This window comes from Aotus nancymaae, unplaced genomic scaffold (assembly GCF_030222135.1).
Source record: "Aotus nancymaae isolate 86718 unplaced genomic scaffold, 86718_ANA_hifiasm-v0.15.2.pri h1tg000011l, whole genome shotgun sequence".
In the NCBI taxonomy this organism is placed as follows: Eukaryota; Metazoa; Chordata; class Mammalia; order Primates; family Aotidae; genus Aotus; species Aotus nancymaae.
In genome coordinates, this window is record NW_026988422.1 from 60,060,753 (window position 1) to 60,078,102 (window position 17,350).

Here is a 17,350-nt window from a genome sequence, read left to right on the forward strand (position 1 = left end):
GCTTTGTGTCCACAGGCTGCTGAACAGGATGTCCTCGGATGACAGGCACCTGGGCTCCAGCTGCGGCTCCTTCATCAAGACTGAGCCGTCCAGCCCGTCCTCCGGCATCGACGCCCTCAGCCACCACAGCCCCAGTGGCTCGTCCGACGCCAGCGGCGGCTTTGGCCTGGCCCTGGGCACCCACGCCAACGGTCTGGACTCGCCACCCATGTTTGCAGGCGCCGGGCTGGGAGGCACCCCGTGCCGCAAGAGCTACGAGGACTGTGCCAGCGGCATCATGGAGGACTCGGCCATCAAGTGCGAGTACATGCTCAACGCCATCCCCAAGCGCCTGTGCCTCGTGTGCGGGGACATTGCCTCTGGCTACCACTACGGCGTGGCCTCCTGCGAGGCTTGCAAGGCCTTCTTCAAGAGGACCATCCAAGGTGCGTGGTGGGCCTGGCTGGGCCTGGGCGCGCGGGGTGGGGGTCAGGGGTGGCGGCCCTGCCTGCGGATCCGGCAGAAACCCACAGGAATTCTCAGAAGCTGGCAATTCCGGGCGCCGTTGGAGCGGTACTTCCGAGGGGCGCCTTTTCCCTTGCCCGGGGCGTCTCGTTCTGGGGCTGGACAGCTGCAAGAAGGCTGTTGAAAGAACATGCGTTCCCCACCCTCTCAGTCCCCCATGCAGAGCCCCAGGAAACCCAAAGAAAATCCACAGAATGCCAAACCCTGGGTGCTTCTCACTGGTATGGGGTACACTGTCAAATGTGTGTCCCTCAACGAGTTTATTTTGTGGGGGGAATAACATAATTTGCCCGCAATTCCAGATCTATCAGAAATATAAAGGGCCCTTCACTTTGTTTTTGTTTTTTTTTACTTGTACAAGTAAAACGCCAGACTTGGTGACTCACGCCTGTAATCCCAGCTCTTTGAGAGGCCAAGGCCAGAAAATGGCTTCAGGCTGGGAGTTGAGACCAGCCTGGGCAACACAGTAAGACCCCATCACTAAATTTTTTTTTTTTTTTTTTTTATTAATACATGGTGGCACACATCTCTAGTCCCAGCTACTTGGGAGGCTGAGAGGGAGGATCATTTGAACCCAGGAGTCTGAGGCTGCAGTGGCCTGTGATGGTACCACTGCCCTCCAGCCTGGAAGACAGAGCAAGACCCCATCTCAAAAACAAAAAACAAATAATATGTGAGTATTTTCTCATTGTAGAAGACTCAGGCCAGTTGGAATTGGAACAGGAACTCACCCTGTCTGGATCTCAGTTTGACCTCTCTTTTAAGCCTTTCCCTTTCTTTTCCTTCCTTCCTTCCTTCCTTCCTTCCTTCCTTCCTTCCTTCTTTCCTTCCTTCCTTCCTTCCTTGAGATGAGAGGTTTGGGCCGGGCACAGTGGCTCACGCCTGTAATCCCAGCACTTTGGGAGGCCAAGATGGGCGTTGAGGTCAAAGTTCTAGACCTGCCTGGCTAACATGGTGAAACTCTGAAAATACAAAAAGAAAAAAAAAATCAGCGGGGCGTGGTGGCACTCACCTGTAATCCCAGCTACTAGGGAGGCTGAGTTAGGAGAATCGCTTGAACCCAGGAGGTGGAGGTTGCAGTGAGCCAAGATTGGGCCACTGCACTCCAGCCTGGGTGACAGAGTGAGACTCCATCTCAAAAAGAGAGAGAGATGAGGGTCTTGCTATGTTGCCCAGGCTGAGTGCAGGTGGCTATTCACAGGCACGATTATTGCACGCTGCAGCCTTGAACTCTGGGCTCAATCCATCCTACCGCCTCAGCCTCTCAAGCAGCTCGAACTACCATCACTGCCACCACGCCCATAAGCTTTTTTTTTCAATACATTTACATATCAGCTGAGTCACATTCCAATGGCCATGGGGGTGGCAGCCTCTTTCTGTGGGTACTAGAGTGAATCACTCTGACAGAGTGCAAGAACCCTGGTGGGTCGCTCTGTAAAGTCACCCCGAGGTAAACTGGGGGAATGGTGAGCCTGCCCCCACAGGGTTACCAAATTCATGGCAGAGAGAGACGGCTGGGACCACTGGTGGGCACCACCACATTCAGTTCATTTTTGAATTTTAGTAGAGATGGGGTCTCACCATGTTGCTTAGGCTGGTCTCAAACACCTGGGCTCAAATGATCCACCCACTTTGGCCTCCCAAATCCTGGGATTACAGGCGTGAGCCACCGTGGCTGGCCAATAGCTGTGATTCTTAATTGCAGCAGGCACTGGGCAGAGCACTTTCATTCAAGTTAGTCAAGATCAAGTTAGATCTGCTGAGCATCTGCTAAGCACCAGGCCAGGCTGTAGGTGCCAGTGATAGGATAGGCAGAAACTTGCTCATGCGGGTCATCGTGATGAGCTGGTGCCGTCAGACTGGAGAAAACCCAGGAACCACCCAGCCTGCCCCTGCATCTGATCCCTCTCCAGGGCCCTGCCTGGCTGTCCCCGGAATGTACCCACCCCACTCCTTTCCCTTTTGGAAGAGGCAGGCTGAGCTTCCCTGGGATGATTCTGTTAATTCAACCATTATTTATGTGTTGACATTTCTTCAGATGGCAATCTGTGAAGCTAATTGAGGACATTAGGAGTGGACTTGTTTCCAGTTCCACACGTTTGTTGAGGTATAGTGCATTGGCTAACCACCAGGGCTCCTGGTCACACGGTTCCATCGTTCCCTTATAGCCTCACCTTGGGCATGCTGCCTCAGTTTCTCTCTGTGCTTCAGTTACTTCATCTAAAAAGTGAGATATCAGCTGGGCATAGTGGCTCACACCTGTAATCCCAGCACTTTGGGAGGCTGAGGCAGGTGGATCGCTTGAGGCCAGGAATTTGAGACCAGCCTGGCCAATGTGGTGAAACCCCATCTCTACTAAAAATATAAGAATTAGCCAGGCATGGTGGCAGGTGTCTGTAATCCCAGCTGCTTGGGAGGCAGCAGGAGAATTGCTTGAACCCAGGAGGCAAAGGTTGCAGTGAGCTGAGATTGTGCCACTGCACTCCAGCTTGGGCAATAGAGCAAGATCCTGTCTCAAAAAAAAAAAAGAAAAAAAATTAAAAAAAAGAAAAAGAAAAAGCTTACATGAGTTAATATATACAAAGCACTTAGAATATTGCCTAGCACCTAGTAAGTGCCAAACAAATGTTTGTGGTTATTATTTTCCCTTTAACATCATCTTTTTTTTTTTTTAAGATGGGGTTTTACCATGATGGCCAGGCTAGTCTTGAACTCTTGATCTCAGGTGATCCACCCACCTCGGCCTCCCAAAGTGCTAGGATTACAGGCGTGAGCCACCGCACCCGGCAACATCATCATTTAAGACATAGTATTATGAAAACAACAGACACATTTATCTTACAGAACAAACTTTTGTAATCTACCTATATTTAAATAAAACAATCATTGTTTTGATCTAACAGGATTCAGATTATTTTAGCTATGTTAGTTATAAATTTCTTTTTTCTGTGTTTTTTTTTTTTTCTGAGATGGAGACTCACTCTGTTGCCCAGGCTGGAGTGCAGTGGCACAGTCTCACTGCAACCTCCACCTCCTGGGTTTAAGTGACTCTCTTGCCTAAGCCTCCTGAGTAGCTGGAATTATAGGCACCTACCACAATGCCCAGCTAATTTTTTGTATTTTCAGTAGATATGTGGTTTCAACATGTTGGCTAGGCTGGTCTCAAATTCCTGACCTCAAGTGATCCACCTCAGCCTCCCAAACTGCTAGGATTACAGGCATGAGCCACTGCGCCCAGTCATAAATTGACTTATTTCTTAAATGAACAGTTTTAAAAAAAATGGTAAAAATTCTAGCAGTGCAAAAGAGTAGTGCAAGCTTTCCTGAAACCCCAGACCTCAGTTTTTTTTTTAACTATCCTAGAAGGAGCCCTTTACCATCTTTGTCAAGCAAATATTTATTAAGCATCTTCTGTATCAGGCATGGTGCTGGCCTCCAGGACATGAAAATGAAAGCACCCTGGTCTCTGCCCACTTTCTACTCCCGGAGTATGAGTCTAGGGGAAGGCCTTGGCATCTCTGTATTTGAAAAGCATTGCATGGTGATGCTGTCTCTTGCCTCAGCCAAGAGTGAGAACCTCCAGTCTGATGATTTTTACACAAATCATTGGATATTTGACAAGCATAAAATGTTGAAGTCAATTGACATTACCAAAATAACAACATTTTTCTTTCTAAATTGTAAAGTGGTCTTGGTGAGGTTGTCATTTTTTTATTTTCTATTTTTTGAGACAGGGTCTTACTCTGTCGCCCAGGCTGGAGTGCAGTGGTGTGATCTCAGCTACCTGCAACCTCTGTCTCCCGGGTTCAAGCGATTCTCCTGCCTCATCCTCCTGAGTAGCTGGGATTACAGGCACGTGCCACCACGCCCAGCTAATTTTTTTATTTTTTTATTTACTAGAGATGGGGTTTCACCATGTTGATCAGGCTGGTTTTGAACTCTTGACCTCGTGATCCACCCATCTTGGCCTTTCAAGGTGCTGGGATTACAGGTGTGAACTACCATGCCTAAGCTTGAGGTGGTCATTGTTTTAGACTCTCTGAGGTCAGTGTTTGAAAAATTGCTTGTTAGAAGACAGTCACATTTTCTTCTCACCACATTGTTCTTAGATGGGCTGGAGAGTTCTGGATCACATTTTTTGAAAGCAGAGGACAATGTGTGTAAACTCAGAAATCCTACTGCATGCTTGACAGAGGCCCTGGTGGCTGCGAATGTTCTCAGCACGTCAGAGTCACGTGAAAGATTTGTAAATAGTCTTAATTACTTGCTACTGTGAATAGGATAATGATCTCTTCGTAGAAGTCAAAAGACAAACAGCAGCATTTGTGCAGTTGGGACTGAACTGCTGCGGCCCCTTCCTTTTCTCACAAGGGGAGTTTCAAGTTCATAACCAGAAAAAGGTTTATCTTCAGAACAGGGAAAAGTAAACTCTTAAGGCTGACAGATTGCTCTGTTATTTTATTAACTCTTTGGTTTTGTTCTAAGATTTAGGTTATGTTGTTTTTTTTTTGAAATGGAGTCTCACTCTGTTGCCTAGGCTAGAGTGCAGTGGCGCGATCTCAGCTCTCTGCAACCTCCAACTCCCAGCTCAGCCTCCCAAGAAGCTGGGATTACAAGCATGTACTACCACACCTGGCTAATTTTTCTACTTTTAGTAGAGACGGGGTTTTGTCATGTTGGCCAGGCTGGTCTGGAACTCCCGATCTCAAGTGATCCTCCCGCCTCAGCTTCCCAAAGTGCTAGGATTATAGGAATGAACCACCATGCCTGGACAGATTTTGTTGTTTCTAAATGTAGCAATTGCAGAAAATCTCGAAAAATAGGAAAAATACAGAGAGGAGAAAAATGACCTATAATTGGACAACCACAGAGACAAACTCAGAACTCAGTGAGCATTCATTGAGTCCCTCTCTGAGTAAGGTGCAGAGGGGAAACAGGAGAGAAAGGGATGTGGTTCTGTCCCTAAGAAGCTGGAATCCGTTGTGGCTTTTTTGTTGTTGTTGTTGAGATGAGGCCTCCCTCTGTTGCCTAGGCTGGTCTCAAACTCCTGGCCTCAAGCAATGCTTCTGCCTCAGCCTCCCAGAGTGCTTAAGATTAGAGGGAGGAGCCAGTGTGCCTGACCCAAGTAGCTGGAATCTACTGCTGAGTGCCCATGTGTCTACAGGCATAGCACTGGGCTCCAAACCAGGACTTAGTCTTCTAAGCACCTAATATTCAGGCCATGTTTTTAAAAGTCTTATTACATGGAGAGAGGGCTTAAGTCATGGAATGATTCATTCATGAGTGCATGTAAATGCTTGGAAAGCTCTGAAAATTGGGTCCAGTGTAGTGGCTTATGCCTGTAATGGCAGCACTTTAGGAGGCTGAGGCAGGAGGATCCCTTGAAGCTAGGAGTTCTAGCCCAGCCTGTGTAACAAAGCGAGAACCCATCTCTCCAATAAATTTTTAAAAAATTATCTGGATGTGGTGGCTCGTGCCTGTAATTCCAGCTTCTTGGGAGGCTGTGGTGGGAGGATTGCTTGAGCCCAGGAGTTTGGAGGCTGCAGTGAGCTATGATCCTGTCACTGCACTCCAGCCTGGGCAACAGAGTGAGACTCCGTCTCTAAAAAAAAAAAAAAAAAAAAAAGTGGCCAGGCGTGGTGGCTCACGCCTGTAATCCAGGCACTTTGGAGGCCAAGGTGGGCGGATCACCTGAGGTCGGGAGTTCAAGACCAGCCTGAACAACATGGTGAAACCCCGTCTTAAAAAAAAAAAGAAAAAAAGCTCTGAAAATCATGCTAATCATGTCACCTCACACCCTACCTCCTCCTTTGATCACTTCCTTCTGCTCAATCCAATGGCTGTACTAATATGGGAAGAAATTTTGCAGAAACAAAGATGTCATGATAGACTTAGAAAGATTAAGGCAGAGTCATTCCTTCTCCACCGATCTTTTTTTTGAGTCTCGCTCTGTTGACCAGGCTGGAGTTCAGTGAAGTGGTGATTCTGATTCACTGCAACCTCTGCCTTCCAGGCTCAAGCAATTCTCCTGCCTCAGCCTCCCAAGGTAGCTGGGATTACAGGGACGGCCACCACGCCTGGCTGATTTTTGTATTTTCAGTAGAGATGGGTTTCACTGTTGGCCAGGCTAATCTCCAACTCCTGACTTCAAGTGATTCACCCGCCTCAACCTCCCAAAATGTTGGGATTATAGGCATGAGCCACTGTGCCTGGCCACCAATCTTTATGTGCTTGGCTGATAGTACAATGAGGGTGGGAGGGAAGAGGGGAAAGATGGGCAAACTACAGCCTGCCAGCCGGCCGCACTTGGTTGTATGAGTCGAGTTGTGCTGGGACACAGCCACACCTATTTGTTTTCATCTTGTCTATAGCTGCTTGAGTGTTATAGCAGCAGAGCTGAATAGTTGCAATAGAGACGGCCTGATCTGCAAAGCCTGAAACACTTCTCTGCACTACAGCACTGAACTAGGCAGATTGCTCTCAGGGACCTATAATCATCTCCTAGTAGTGCATGTTAGGTGTTTATTCCAACCTTCCCCAATTCTATGCTATGAAAGGGAGGTTTTTTTTTTTTTTTTTTTTTTTTTTTTGTCGCTGGGGGCTATGATGACACTTACTGAGAATAGATGAGCTCAGAGACAGATGAAGGTACCTTCCTGAAGGGAGAGAATGGCTCGAGTCAGAGGAGATAGACCTCAACCTGATTGCATTTACTAGCATATCTAAAGAAAAAAAAATCTGCCCATTAACAAGGACTGGCCAGAGCTGGAGGCATAGAAAAAACAGACATACTTAGGCAACTAGGAAAAGGGAGTCTTAGCCTAGGGACAGCCTGATGTGATTAAACATTCCGTTTATCTGATTAACATCTTTCTGGTTAGGATCTAGTTCCCCTGCAGGTCTTCTGCAAGGAGTGAATTTGCAGGTCAGGCAGACAGATCAATTTCTCCCTCTGTGTTGCTCTCCTGGACTGTATCCCTGGGCTTACACATCAGGTTCCTGAATTTAGGCAGTAGGAGTGTGCCCCTGAGAGATGGAGCCCCTTTCTGTGGCTGGCAAAGTCAGCTGCTTCTGGGACTTAAGGCTAAGCGACACTGACCCTACCCTAATGAAAACCTTTGTAAGGTCTGGGCGAGGTGGCTCAAGCCTGTAATCCCAGCACTTTGGGAGGACAAGGTGGGTGGATCATCTGAGGTCAGGAGTTTGAGACCAGCCTGACCAATATGGTGAAACTCCTGTCTCTACTGAAAAATACAAAAAAAATTAGCCAGGCGTAGTGGTGGGTGCCTGTAATCCCAGCTACTCAGGAGGCTGAGGCAGGAGAATTGCTTGAACCCGGGAGGCGGAGGTTGCAGTGAGCCAAGATGGCATCATTGCACTCTAGCCTGGGTGACAAGAGAGAGTCTCCATCTCAAAAAATAAAAATTTAATAATTTAAAAAAAAAAGAAAACCTTTGTCATGACCTTGACCCTGTCACCCTGTGTCTCTCTCCCAGCAATGACTCTGCACTCTGTTTTATTGAGAAACTAGAACTCCCTCAGCTTCCTGCTGCCAAACCTATGCACTCCCTCTCATGTGTGGAGCTGCTTCCATTTACTGATTGCACAGCTATTTCTTGCTACTCATTCACTGCTGGAAGAGATGTCTCCTACGCCAGGCTCAGCCCTTCTCCAGCTTTGAATCCTACCTCTTCCCCTCCTCCCAGAGACCCTCTCGCCCATTGCCTCCTCTCCTTTGTCTTCCCTTCCTCGTTTTCTAAAGTCTCCTTCCTTCCTTCCGGCCATCAGCATTCAAATATCTCTAGTATCTCCAATCTTATAAAATATATATCTTCTTCACCTTCAGCTTCCTGGTTCTTATCTTCCTCCTCTCAGTTCTTGACCCAGCTTCTGTGCCCAGCCTCTTCCTTCTCATATCCATGGCTTCAGTTGTCTCTGAAATCAGGATGAATGCTAACTCCATAGGTCTTACTGTCATCCTCTTCCCCAAGCTCCATTCCTTTTCACCTAATGAACATTTCCACTTGGATGTCCCAGAAGCATCACAGTTGCACCAAGTTCTAAACAGAAGCGTTCCTTCCATCACCGTTTCTCCTTGTGTTCCCAATTCAGTGCCTGCATCAGCCCTCCATGTTCAAGCCAGACACCTGGGTCTTACCTTGAACTCTGTGCTCAATCCCCACCCTAAACTAACATCCCAATGGCCAAGTCCATTCATTCTCCCTCCTTCTGATCACTTGACCCGGAAGCTTGTCTTTCTTCCCCTGCTTCAGCGCAGGCCACCACTGACTCCCACTGCTTCCTACCTGTTCTCCCTGCTGCCAGGCTTACCTGTTCCCAGCCTGAACACACATCTGACCACGTCTCCTGCTTTCTTGTGGGGAGAATTGAAACTCCAGAACATGGCTGAGGATGCCCTCAGATTGCCCCACGTTTCCTGCCACTCTCCTTTGCATGCTGTGGTCACCCTGACGGCTCTGTTTTCTAGTTCCCAGATTTTATTTCATGCTTTCAGTTTCTAGACTTTGCATACATGCTTCTCTCTTGCACCTACTCCCAATCTCTACTCCCGACTTGTGTCCCTTAGGTCTCTAGTTAGTGGGCATTTCCTACAGGAAGGCTTCTCAAATTCTCTCCTTTCATTCCTCCCGGATGTCCTGCAAACCTTCTCCCATCATGCCACCCTTATCCCACCATGTGATTATTGCCATTTTTTAGTCTGATACCCCAATAAGATTGCAAGCTCCTAAGGCACAGGGTGACATTTACTTTTTTTGAGACAGAATCTCCCTCTTGTTGCCCAGGCTGCCAGGCTGGAGTGCAATGGCGCAACCTCAGCTCACTGCAACCTTCACCTGCTGAGTGCAAGTGATTCTCCTGCTTCAACCTCCCAAGCAGCTGGGATTACAGGTGCCCACCACCACGCCCAGCTAGTTTTGTAATTTTTTAGTAGAGATGGGGGTTTCACCATGTTGACCAGGCTGGTCTTGAACTCCTGACCTCAAGTGATCCACCTGCCTCATCCTCCCAAAGTGATGGATTACAGGTGTAAGCCACCGCGTCCAGCCCACAGTTACTTTGATTTTCACTTAACCCCTCTCATAGTACCTGGCATGTAGGAGGTTCTCAGTGTGTCCAAATACAACACAATCCCCAAAGTCATCTCCCATTTCCCAGGGAGGACAAACTGAAGAAGTTGGGCCAGCTTGCATATGTGTGAACTTTAGGGGATTTAGGTAAAATAGTCAAATGTCTGCTTATAATAATATATTATTTACGCTTGCATATTTTGAATTACCTTATGGTAAACAACATATTATTTTTGAAAAGTTGTTTTCTACACAGACTTTGTGAAGGAAGGTTTAGCAAATGAATCTTTGATACAAGTGCCTTTGTCTGCTTTCTCTAGAGCCACTGTTTTAGTCATTTAACATGGTGTTTCAATGTGCTGCCTTCATTCCATCAGTTAATTGAAATTTTATGAGAATGTACGTGCTGCTATCCCTAAAATTTTATTTTAAGCCATAAGTATATGTCCTATACCATTAGGGGAGTTCTTTATTTGTGTTGATTTATGATCAAGATATCTACAATGTATCAGGTACATACTGATTTTGACACTCAACACTTGTAAGATCATTTTCCTGGGAATAACTAAATATGTGTTAAATTTCTTTACTCCCAGGCCAGGTGTGGTGGCTCACACCTGTAATCCCAGCACTTTGGGAGGCTCAGGCAGGAGGATCACTTGAGGCTAGGAGTTGGAGGCCAGTTGGCCAACCTGGCAAAACCCCATCTCTACTAAAAATAAAAAAATTAGCTGGGCATGGTGGTGCATGCTTGTAATCCCAGCTACTTGGGAGGCTGAGGCATAAGAATTGTTTGAAGCCGGGAGGCAGAAGTTGCAGTGAGCCAAGATCACACACTGCACTCCAGCCTGGGTGATGGAGCGAGACTTGGTCTCAAAAAAAAAAGTTTATTTTAATTTCCTCCCTTTGTTAGTGATTCAGTCTGGTGAGTAGCATTGATTGAGGTCTTTTTAGGGCCCTGTGTATTCCCAAATTGTAGATTATTGTTCAGTATAAAGTGATTGACTTAATAGCACCTCTAACGTGAGACCTTATAAAGACTCAAAGCATAAGCAACTTTCTCTTTTTTTTTTTTTTGAGACAGGATCTTGCTCTGTTGCCCAGGCTCAGTGCAGAGACAGGATCATGGCTTACTGCAGGCTCGAACTCCTGGGCTTCTGCCTGTCTTCTGAGGAGCTTGGATTACAGGCATGCACCACCATGCCCAGCTAATTTATATTTTAAAAAAAGAAAATTTGTAGAGACAGGGTCTCTCTATGTTGCTTAGACCAGTCTTGAACTTTTGGGCTCAAGAAGTCCTCCCAACTCCTCTTCCCAAAGGGCCAGGATTATAGGTGTAAGCCAGGGCACCCAGCTGCAACTTCCTCTTTTCTAAAGGACAATACTGGGAAAACTCCTGCCCTGCATTTGAGCTAATGGCGTAGCTGTTCGGTTCTCTGGTGAACATTTCTTGAACACCAACCGTTGTGCTGAGAGCTGCGGCTAGAGCAATGGCCCCACCCCAGCGGGCTTGCATTGCAAGGGGGAAGTAGACAATGAATGTGATAAATAATGAGGCATGCTGACAGACTGAGACAGGTGTTATGAAGGAGAAAAAGCAATGCTGAGACCAGAGAGTGATTGAGAAAGGACGGTCTCATTTAGATGGAAGATTAGAGAAGGCTGTGCTGATAAGGTGACTTTTGAAGTAAGCCGAAGCCCATCAAGGAATCCTGGGTCCAGCGTTCCAGGCAGGGGAAGACGCCAGTGTGTTTCAGGACAGCGTGGAGGCCGACATGGCTAGTGTCAGTGAGTAAAGGCAAAGTGGAAGGGGCTGGATGGGATGGGCAAAGTCTAGGGGCCATGGTGAGTGGTGCGCTTGGATGTTTTTCTAGGTAGAGCAGCAGCCTTTGACAACGTATGATACGTGGCCATGGGGGGCTGTGGAGTTAGGTAAAGCCAGGCTGTACTCCTTGAGTTCCCAGGTAGATGGCCAACTTCACATGGGTCACTGGGAGTCCTTTGAACCACTCCTGGGTCTCTAACTTAAAACAAGGAGCAAGTAAGAAAGGCCTGGCACAGTGCTTCCTCCGTTCACCTGGGGCCCAGATGCAGGCTTGGAAGGAAACTCCCCTAGGAGGGGGGAAGGGGGATGATTGATGGGTTGTTCCACCTTGGATCGCCTCCAGGTCTTTTGTCCTGGAGAATGCAGCTGGCAGATCCTGGATCCTGGGAGACACAAGACAGAGGTGCAGAGACGTGGGCAGGAGTGGGCGGGAGTCAGGAGCTAGTGCTGGTCCCAGCCCAGTCACTCGCCAGCTGACTGACCTTGGGCAAGCAAGGACGGAGTTCCTCTGGCCCCAGTTTCCTCATCTGTACAAAAGGAGTCCATTAAACCCACAAAATGTTAGCTATCTGCAGGGCACTGGCAAATGACAGAACACATCACAATTCCTCTTTTTGGAGACACAGACAGGGTGCAAGTCAGAATGTGGTCGGCTTGTGACTTAGGCGACACATACAGTCCAGAGAAGGTTCATACCTTCTGAAGGGCAGGGAGGGCTTCCTGGAGGAAGGGACACTTTCTCAGGAGTGGAAGGTAAACATGCTCGGCAGCAAGAGAGGAGGGAGCTCAGTGGTGGATGATGGGCTGGAAAAACAGCATGGGACTGGATTGCACCAGGCTTCACAGGTCGTGGTAAGGGACAGTAAGTGAGGGTTATTTAACTAGGCTTAGAATCTTGGCTTTACAGTCTCTTAGCTGTATCACCTTGGGCAAGCGACTTAGCTTTTCTAAGCCTTAATGTCTGTATCAGTAAAATGTGGCTAATAAATAGCTCCTGCCCTGAGAGTGTTATTGCAAAAATGAAATGAGACATGCCTGTGAGGTGTGTAACTGAGTGCCTGGCACATGAAGTAAATAGTATTTGTTTTGTTGTTTACGCTTGGCAATGGGAAGTCATTGAAGGCTTCTGAGCAGGGAATTAATCAGATCTCCATTCAGCAAGATAATTTTGGCAACAATTGGAATGATGATGTGGAAGCAGGAGAAGTGAGGAAGCTATTTTATTTATTATTTTTTTGTGTGTCACCCAGGCTGGAGTGCAGTGGTGCAATCTCAGTTCACTGCAACCTCTGCCTCTTGGGATCAAGTGATTCTCCTGCCTCAGCCTCCCCAGTAGCTGGGATTACAGGTGTGTACCATCACACCCAGCTAAATTTTTTTTGTATTTTTAGTAGAGACGGGGAGGGCGAGGGGGTGGGTTTCACCACGTTGGCCAGGCTGGTCTTGAACTCCTGACCTTGTGATCTGTCCACCGTGGCCTCTCACAGTGCTGGGATTACAGGTGTAAGCCTGCAGAAAGCAATTTTAACAGTGCAGTTAGGGGTCATCCAAACCAAGATGGGGCAAAAGGGCTAAAAGTTAGGCTTGAGGAACTTTCAAAAGTGGATTCAGGCTGGGCACGGTGGCTCATGCCTGTAATCCCAGCCCTTTGAGAGGCCAAGGCAGGCAGATATCACTTGAGGTCAGGAGTTTGAGACCAGCCTGAGCAACATGGTGAAACCCCGTCTATACTAAAAATATAAAAATTAGCTGGGTGTGGGGGCTTGTGCCTGTAATCCCAGCTACTCAGGAGGCTGAGGCTGGACACTTGCTGGAACCTGGGAGGCAGAGGTTGTAGTGAGCCGAGATCGCATCATTGCACTCCAGCCTGGGCAACAGAGCAAGACTCTGTCTCCAAAAAAAAAAAAAAAAGTGGATTCAGTATTAATTCAGTATTAAAAGGATAGTGACTGGATTGTGGATACTGTGGGAAAGAGGACTCTTCAGTTTCTAATTTAGGATACTAGGGAGATGGCAAAGCCATTAGGGGGAAAACTTAAATACCCAGAAGGAAGAATTTCGTCTGCTGGGGTAGTCGGGGTGGGAAGGAGCATGAGATATCGGATAAAGTTTTTAACGTACTGAGTTTGATCAGTTCACAGAGACCCTGGAGAGTTTGGAATTACAGCCCAGAAGCAAAATCTTGAGTGGGGTTTTGAATCTAAGGAGATCCTCTAGGGCTGTGGTTCTCAAAGCATGGCCCTGGGGCCAGCAGCAAAGGCTACACCTGGGAGCTTGTTAGAAATGCAAATTGTGGGCCCCACCCTAGACCTACTGAATCTGAGACTGGGGGCGCGGCCCAGCAATCTGATTTAACTAGCCCTTCAGCTGAGCTTCATCCAAGCTCAAATCTGAGAACAGGTCTTCTCTTTAGGAGAAGGGTTGAGGGACCCCGCTGAACAGAAGGAGATGAGCGGGGCCTTGAAAGGAGACTGAGGAGTGCCACATTCCATCAGTTCTAAGAGGTACATTTTCTCCAAGGAACATTTCTGAATTGGGCTGCCTGCCACAGTTACCATTGACCAGGTGACAGTCGTTCCATGTTTGTCACTGCCCTCACGTGCACATCAAAAGTTGAAGAAAAGGGGCCAGTGGCCTGAGACAACAGTGGACACTTTTCTTCTTTCTTCTTCTTCTTCTTTTTTTTTTTTTTTTTTTTGAGACAGAGTCTCACTCTGTCACCAGGCTGGAATGCTATGGCGTGATCTTGGCTCACTGCAAGCTTGGGCTCCCGGGTTCAAGTGATTCTCCGGCCTCAGCCTCCCAAGTAGCTAAGACCACAGGTGCCCACCACCATGCCCGACTAAGCTTTGTATTTTTAGTAGGGACGGGGTTTCACCATGTTGTCCAGGCTGGTCTTGAACACGTGGGCTCAAGTGATCTGCCATCCTTGGCCTCCCAAAGTGCTGGGATTGCAGGTGTGAGCCACCGTGCCTAGCCTAATTGGTGGATTCTTTTTTCTTTCTTGACTGGTGTGTAAAATAATGGTGCATCTTACCACTGAAAGCACCTTAGTTCATTACAAACCAAGCTACTAAAAATAAAAAAGCAAGCACCCCAGAGTTGATGAAATACATATAGAAGTGGTCAGAGATGTTGCAAGGGTCCCTGTAGAGAGAAGGGAGATGGTATCTAACAAAATAGTCTAAGGGGGGCAATGGGTGTCTGCTGCTTCAGGAAGGACCAGGAAGAGAAAGACCAAGAAAAGACAACTGCATTTGGTAGCAGAAAGATCACTGTTGTGGAATTCTAGAATTCTCTGGGTGGGGCCTGTTGCTTTTGATTCATTTGCATTCATTATCTATTCAACAGATATTAATCAGGTACCAGGATTAAGATACAGTACTTGAGATACAGAAATGAAAAACAATAATCTCCATTCCTAATAAACACATAGTTTATAAGGGAGGCCCGCAGTTACAATCCTGATTATGAAACACTAAGCTAGCTGCTTTCAGTGTGGGGATGGGGTGGTGGGAAGAAACACGTTAGCCTCTCTGGGGCAGAAGGGAAGAAAGTGTCACCAAGGAGGCCATGTGAGAGCCAAGGCTCCAGGGATGTGGAGGAGCTGGCCAGGAGCACTAAATGAGGACTTTCAGGTAGAAGGAGGCGTGGGAGGGCTGGGAGCTCCATGAGATCCATGAACTATATTTACAGGTAGTTCAGGTCTGCTGGAGCCTACAGACTGGAAGCCTCAGTGTGAGCGGATTAGGGTGAACAAGTTGGAGATGGGCAGATCATAAAGGGCCTGGTAGGCTTTGCCCTGGAGTTTAGATTTTGTTCTCTGCTCAGGGGCAACAGTTGGAAGATACCTTAAATCTATACTTTAAATTTATTTCTAATTCTTTTCAAAATAAGGTATGCAAATAGTTTTAAAAGTATAAAAGAAACATAAATTTTAGGCTAGGCACAGTGGCTCATGCCTGTAATCCCAGCACTTTGGGAGGCTGAGGTGGGTGGATCACCTGAGGTCAGGAGTTCCAGACTAGCCTGGCCAACATGGTGAAACCCTGTCTCTAATAAAAATACAAAAATTAGCCAGGTGTGGTGGTGGGCCCCTGTAATCCCAGCTACTTGGGAGGCTGAGACAGGAGAATCGCTTGAACTCGGGAGGCAGAGACTGCAGTGAGCCAAGACTGTGCCACTGTCCTCTAGCCTGGGTGACAGAGTGAGACTCTGTCTCAAAAAGTAAGTTTTATAATGAAGGATCACAGTCACTGGCCATACCCATTTTCCTCCCACTCTAATCCAGAGTTAACCATTAAAAAGAAAAAAATTCTATCATTTGCTAATATTATGATTTTACAGCCATATTTGCTGACAGAAATTTTTACCTTCTTTCTTGACTTTCTGTTATAGAAGATGAGTGAGCTGCAGTTACACAACCCATCCCAACATACATACACACATACACGATCATCACACTATCCCAACATAGTTATATCACAAAATTGTCTATTTTGCCTGTTGCCAGTTCCTTCTTGATGTGTCCTTGACTTTCCTTGTGGGTTGTATTCCCTGTTTTCTGGATCCTATCTCTTCCTTTTTTTTGGTTCACTTCTTCTCTGGGGAAAGCACATAGTTCATGAGTGTCCTCAAAAGGTGCCAGAGAGGTAAAATCAGCGATACCTTGTATATGTGGAAATGCCTCTATTCCATCCTCCAACCTTCACACTAGATTCATGTCTTGTCTTGGTACAGAATTCCACTTGAAAATGATTGTCCCCCAGAATTTGGACACCATTGCTGCTTTGTCTTCTAGCTCCTGATGTTGCTGTATCTTTAGTCTTCAATGCCTGGCACTTTCTGAGGCTCTGCAGGGTGGCTAGCTTATTTCTTATCCAGATCCCTTGCTTTAGCTACCTAGGTTTCTACTTCCGTCATTCTCTGAGACCGTTCTCACTCCTGTCCTCCAGTTACTGGACTTTTGGGATGTCGTGTAGACAGGTGTGCTCCATGTGCCGTGATGAGCCAGAATGCCCATAAACTTGTCTGGGAGAGTTATTAACCGACCTCCAGGGGGCAGTGTGGAGGACAGATTGGAAAGGGAAGTGGAGACAGGCTAGAGCATGACAGTGGTCGCAGAGTGATGAGTGTGGAACTAGGACTGTGGCAGGAGGGACAGAGGGAGGAGGTATCAGGAAGTAGGATGAAAGGATCTTAGGGGTAGATATGAAAAATCCAGGAGGCCCCTTCGTTTCTGACAGATGGCAGGTGGCTAGTCATCCCTTTGATGAGACAAGGGATACAATAAGAGGAACAGGCTGAGTGAGGATGGGTTCTGTTTGAGAAAGGTGAGGAGCAGAGGGGGCCTCCAGGTAGACACATCAGCAGGCAGATGGCTATAAGGACATGAGCACTGGCTGCAGATTATTGCCAATTGTGTGATAGTGGAAGCCAGTGGCATGGATAAGATCATCCAGCTCATGGGTGAGGGGGAGGATCAGAAGAGCAGAGGACCCTGAACAACACAGAGATGAAAGGGATGGACCCTGTCTCCAGGGGTGAGGAAATAAGAAATGGAACCAAGTGACCATCACCCCAGTACCCCCCGCCTTTTTTTTTAGATGGAGTCTCGCTCTGTCACCCAGGCTGGAGTACAGTGGCGTGATCTCGGCTCACTGCAACCTCCACCTCCTGGGTTCAAGCAATTCTGCTTCAGCCTCCCAAGTAGCTAGGATTACAGGCATGTGCCACCATGCCTGGCTAATTTTTGTATTTTTAGTAGAGCCAGGGTTTCACCATATTGGCCAGGCTGGTCTCAAACTCCTGACCATATGATCCACCTGCCTTGGCCTCCCAAAGTGCTGGGATTACAGGCATGAGCCTCTGCGCCCGGCCCCAGCCCAGCCCCTTCACACCAGCTGCATAGAGTGGTGCCACTTGAGCTCTG

The 17,350-nt window shown here is 47.4% G+C and overlaps 1 protein-coding gene across 3 annotated transcripts in view; it reads left to right on the forward strand.

Moving 5' to 3' along the window:
- The window catches only part of ESRRB (estrogen related receptor beta), a 187,720-nt gene that overhangs the window by 126,396 nt on the left and 43,974 nt on the right, over window positions 1–17,350 (forward strand). For all 3 annotated transcript variants that reach the window (XM_012438273.3, XM_012438272.3, XM_021675017.2), the window contains exon 2: window positions 16–425. In XM_012438273.3, coding sequence (XP_012293696.1) covers window positions 16–425 — 410 coding nt within the window. The remainder of the gene's footprint in view (window positions 1–15; window positions 426–17,350) is intronic.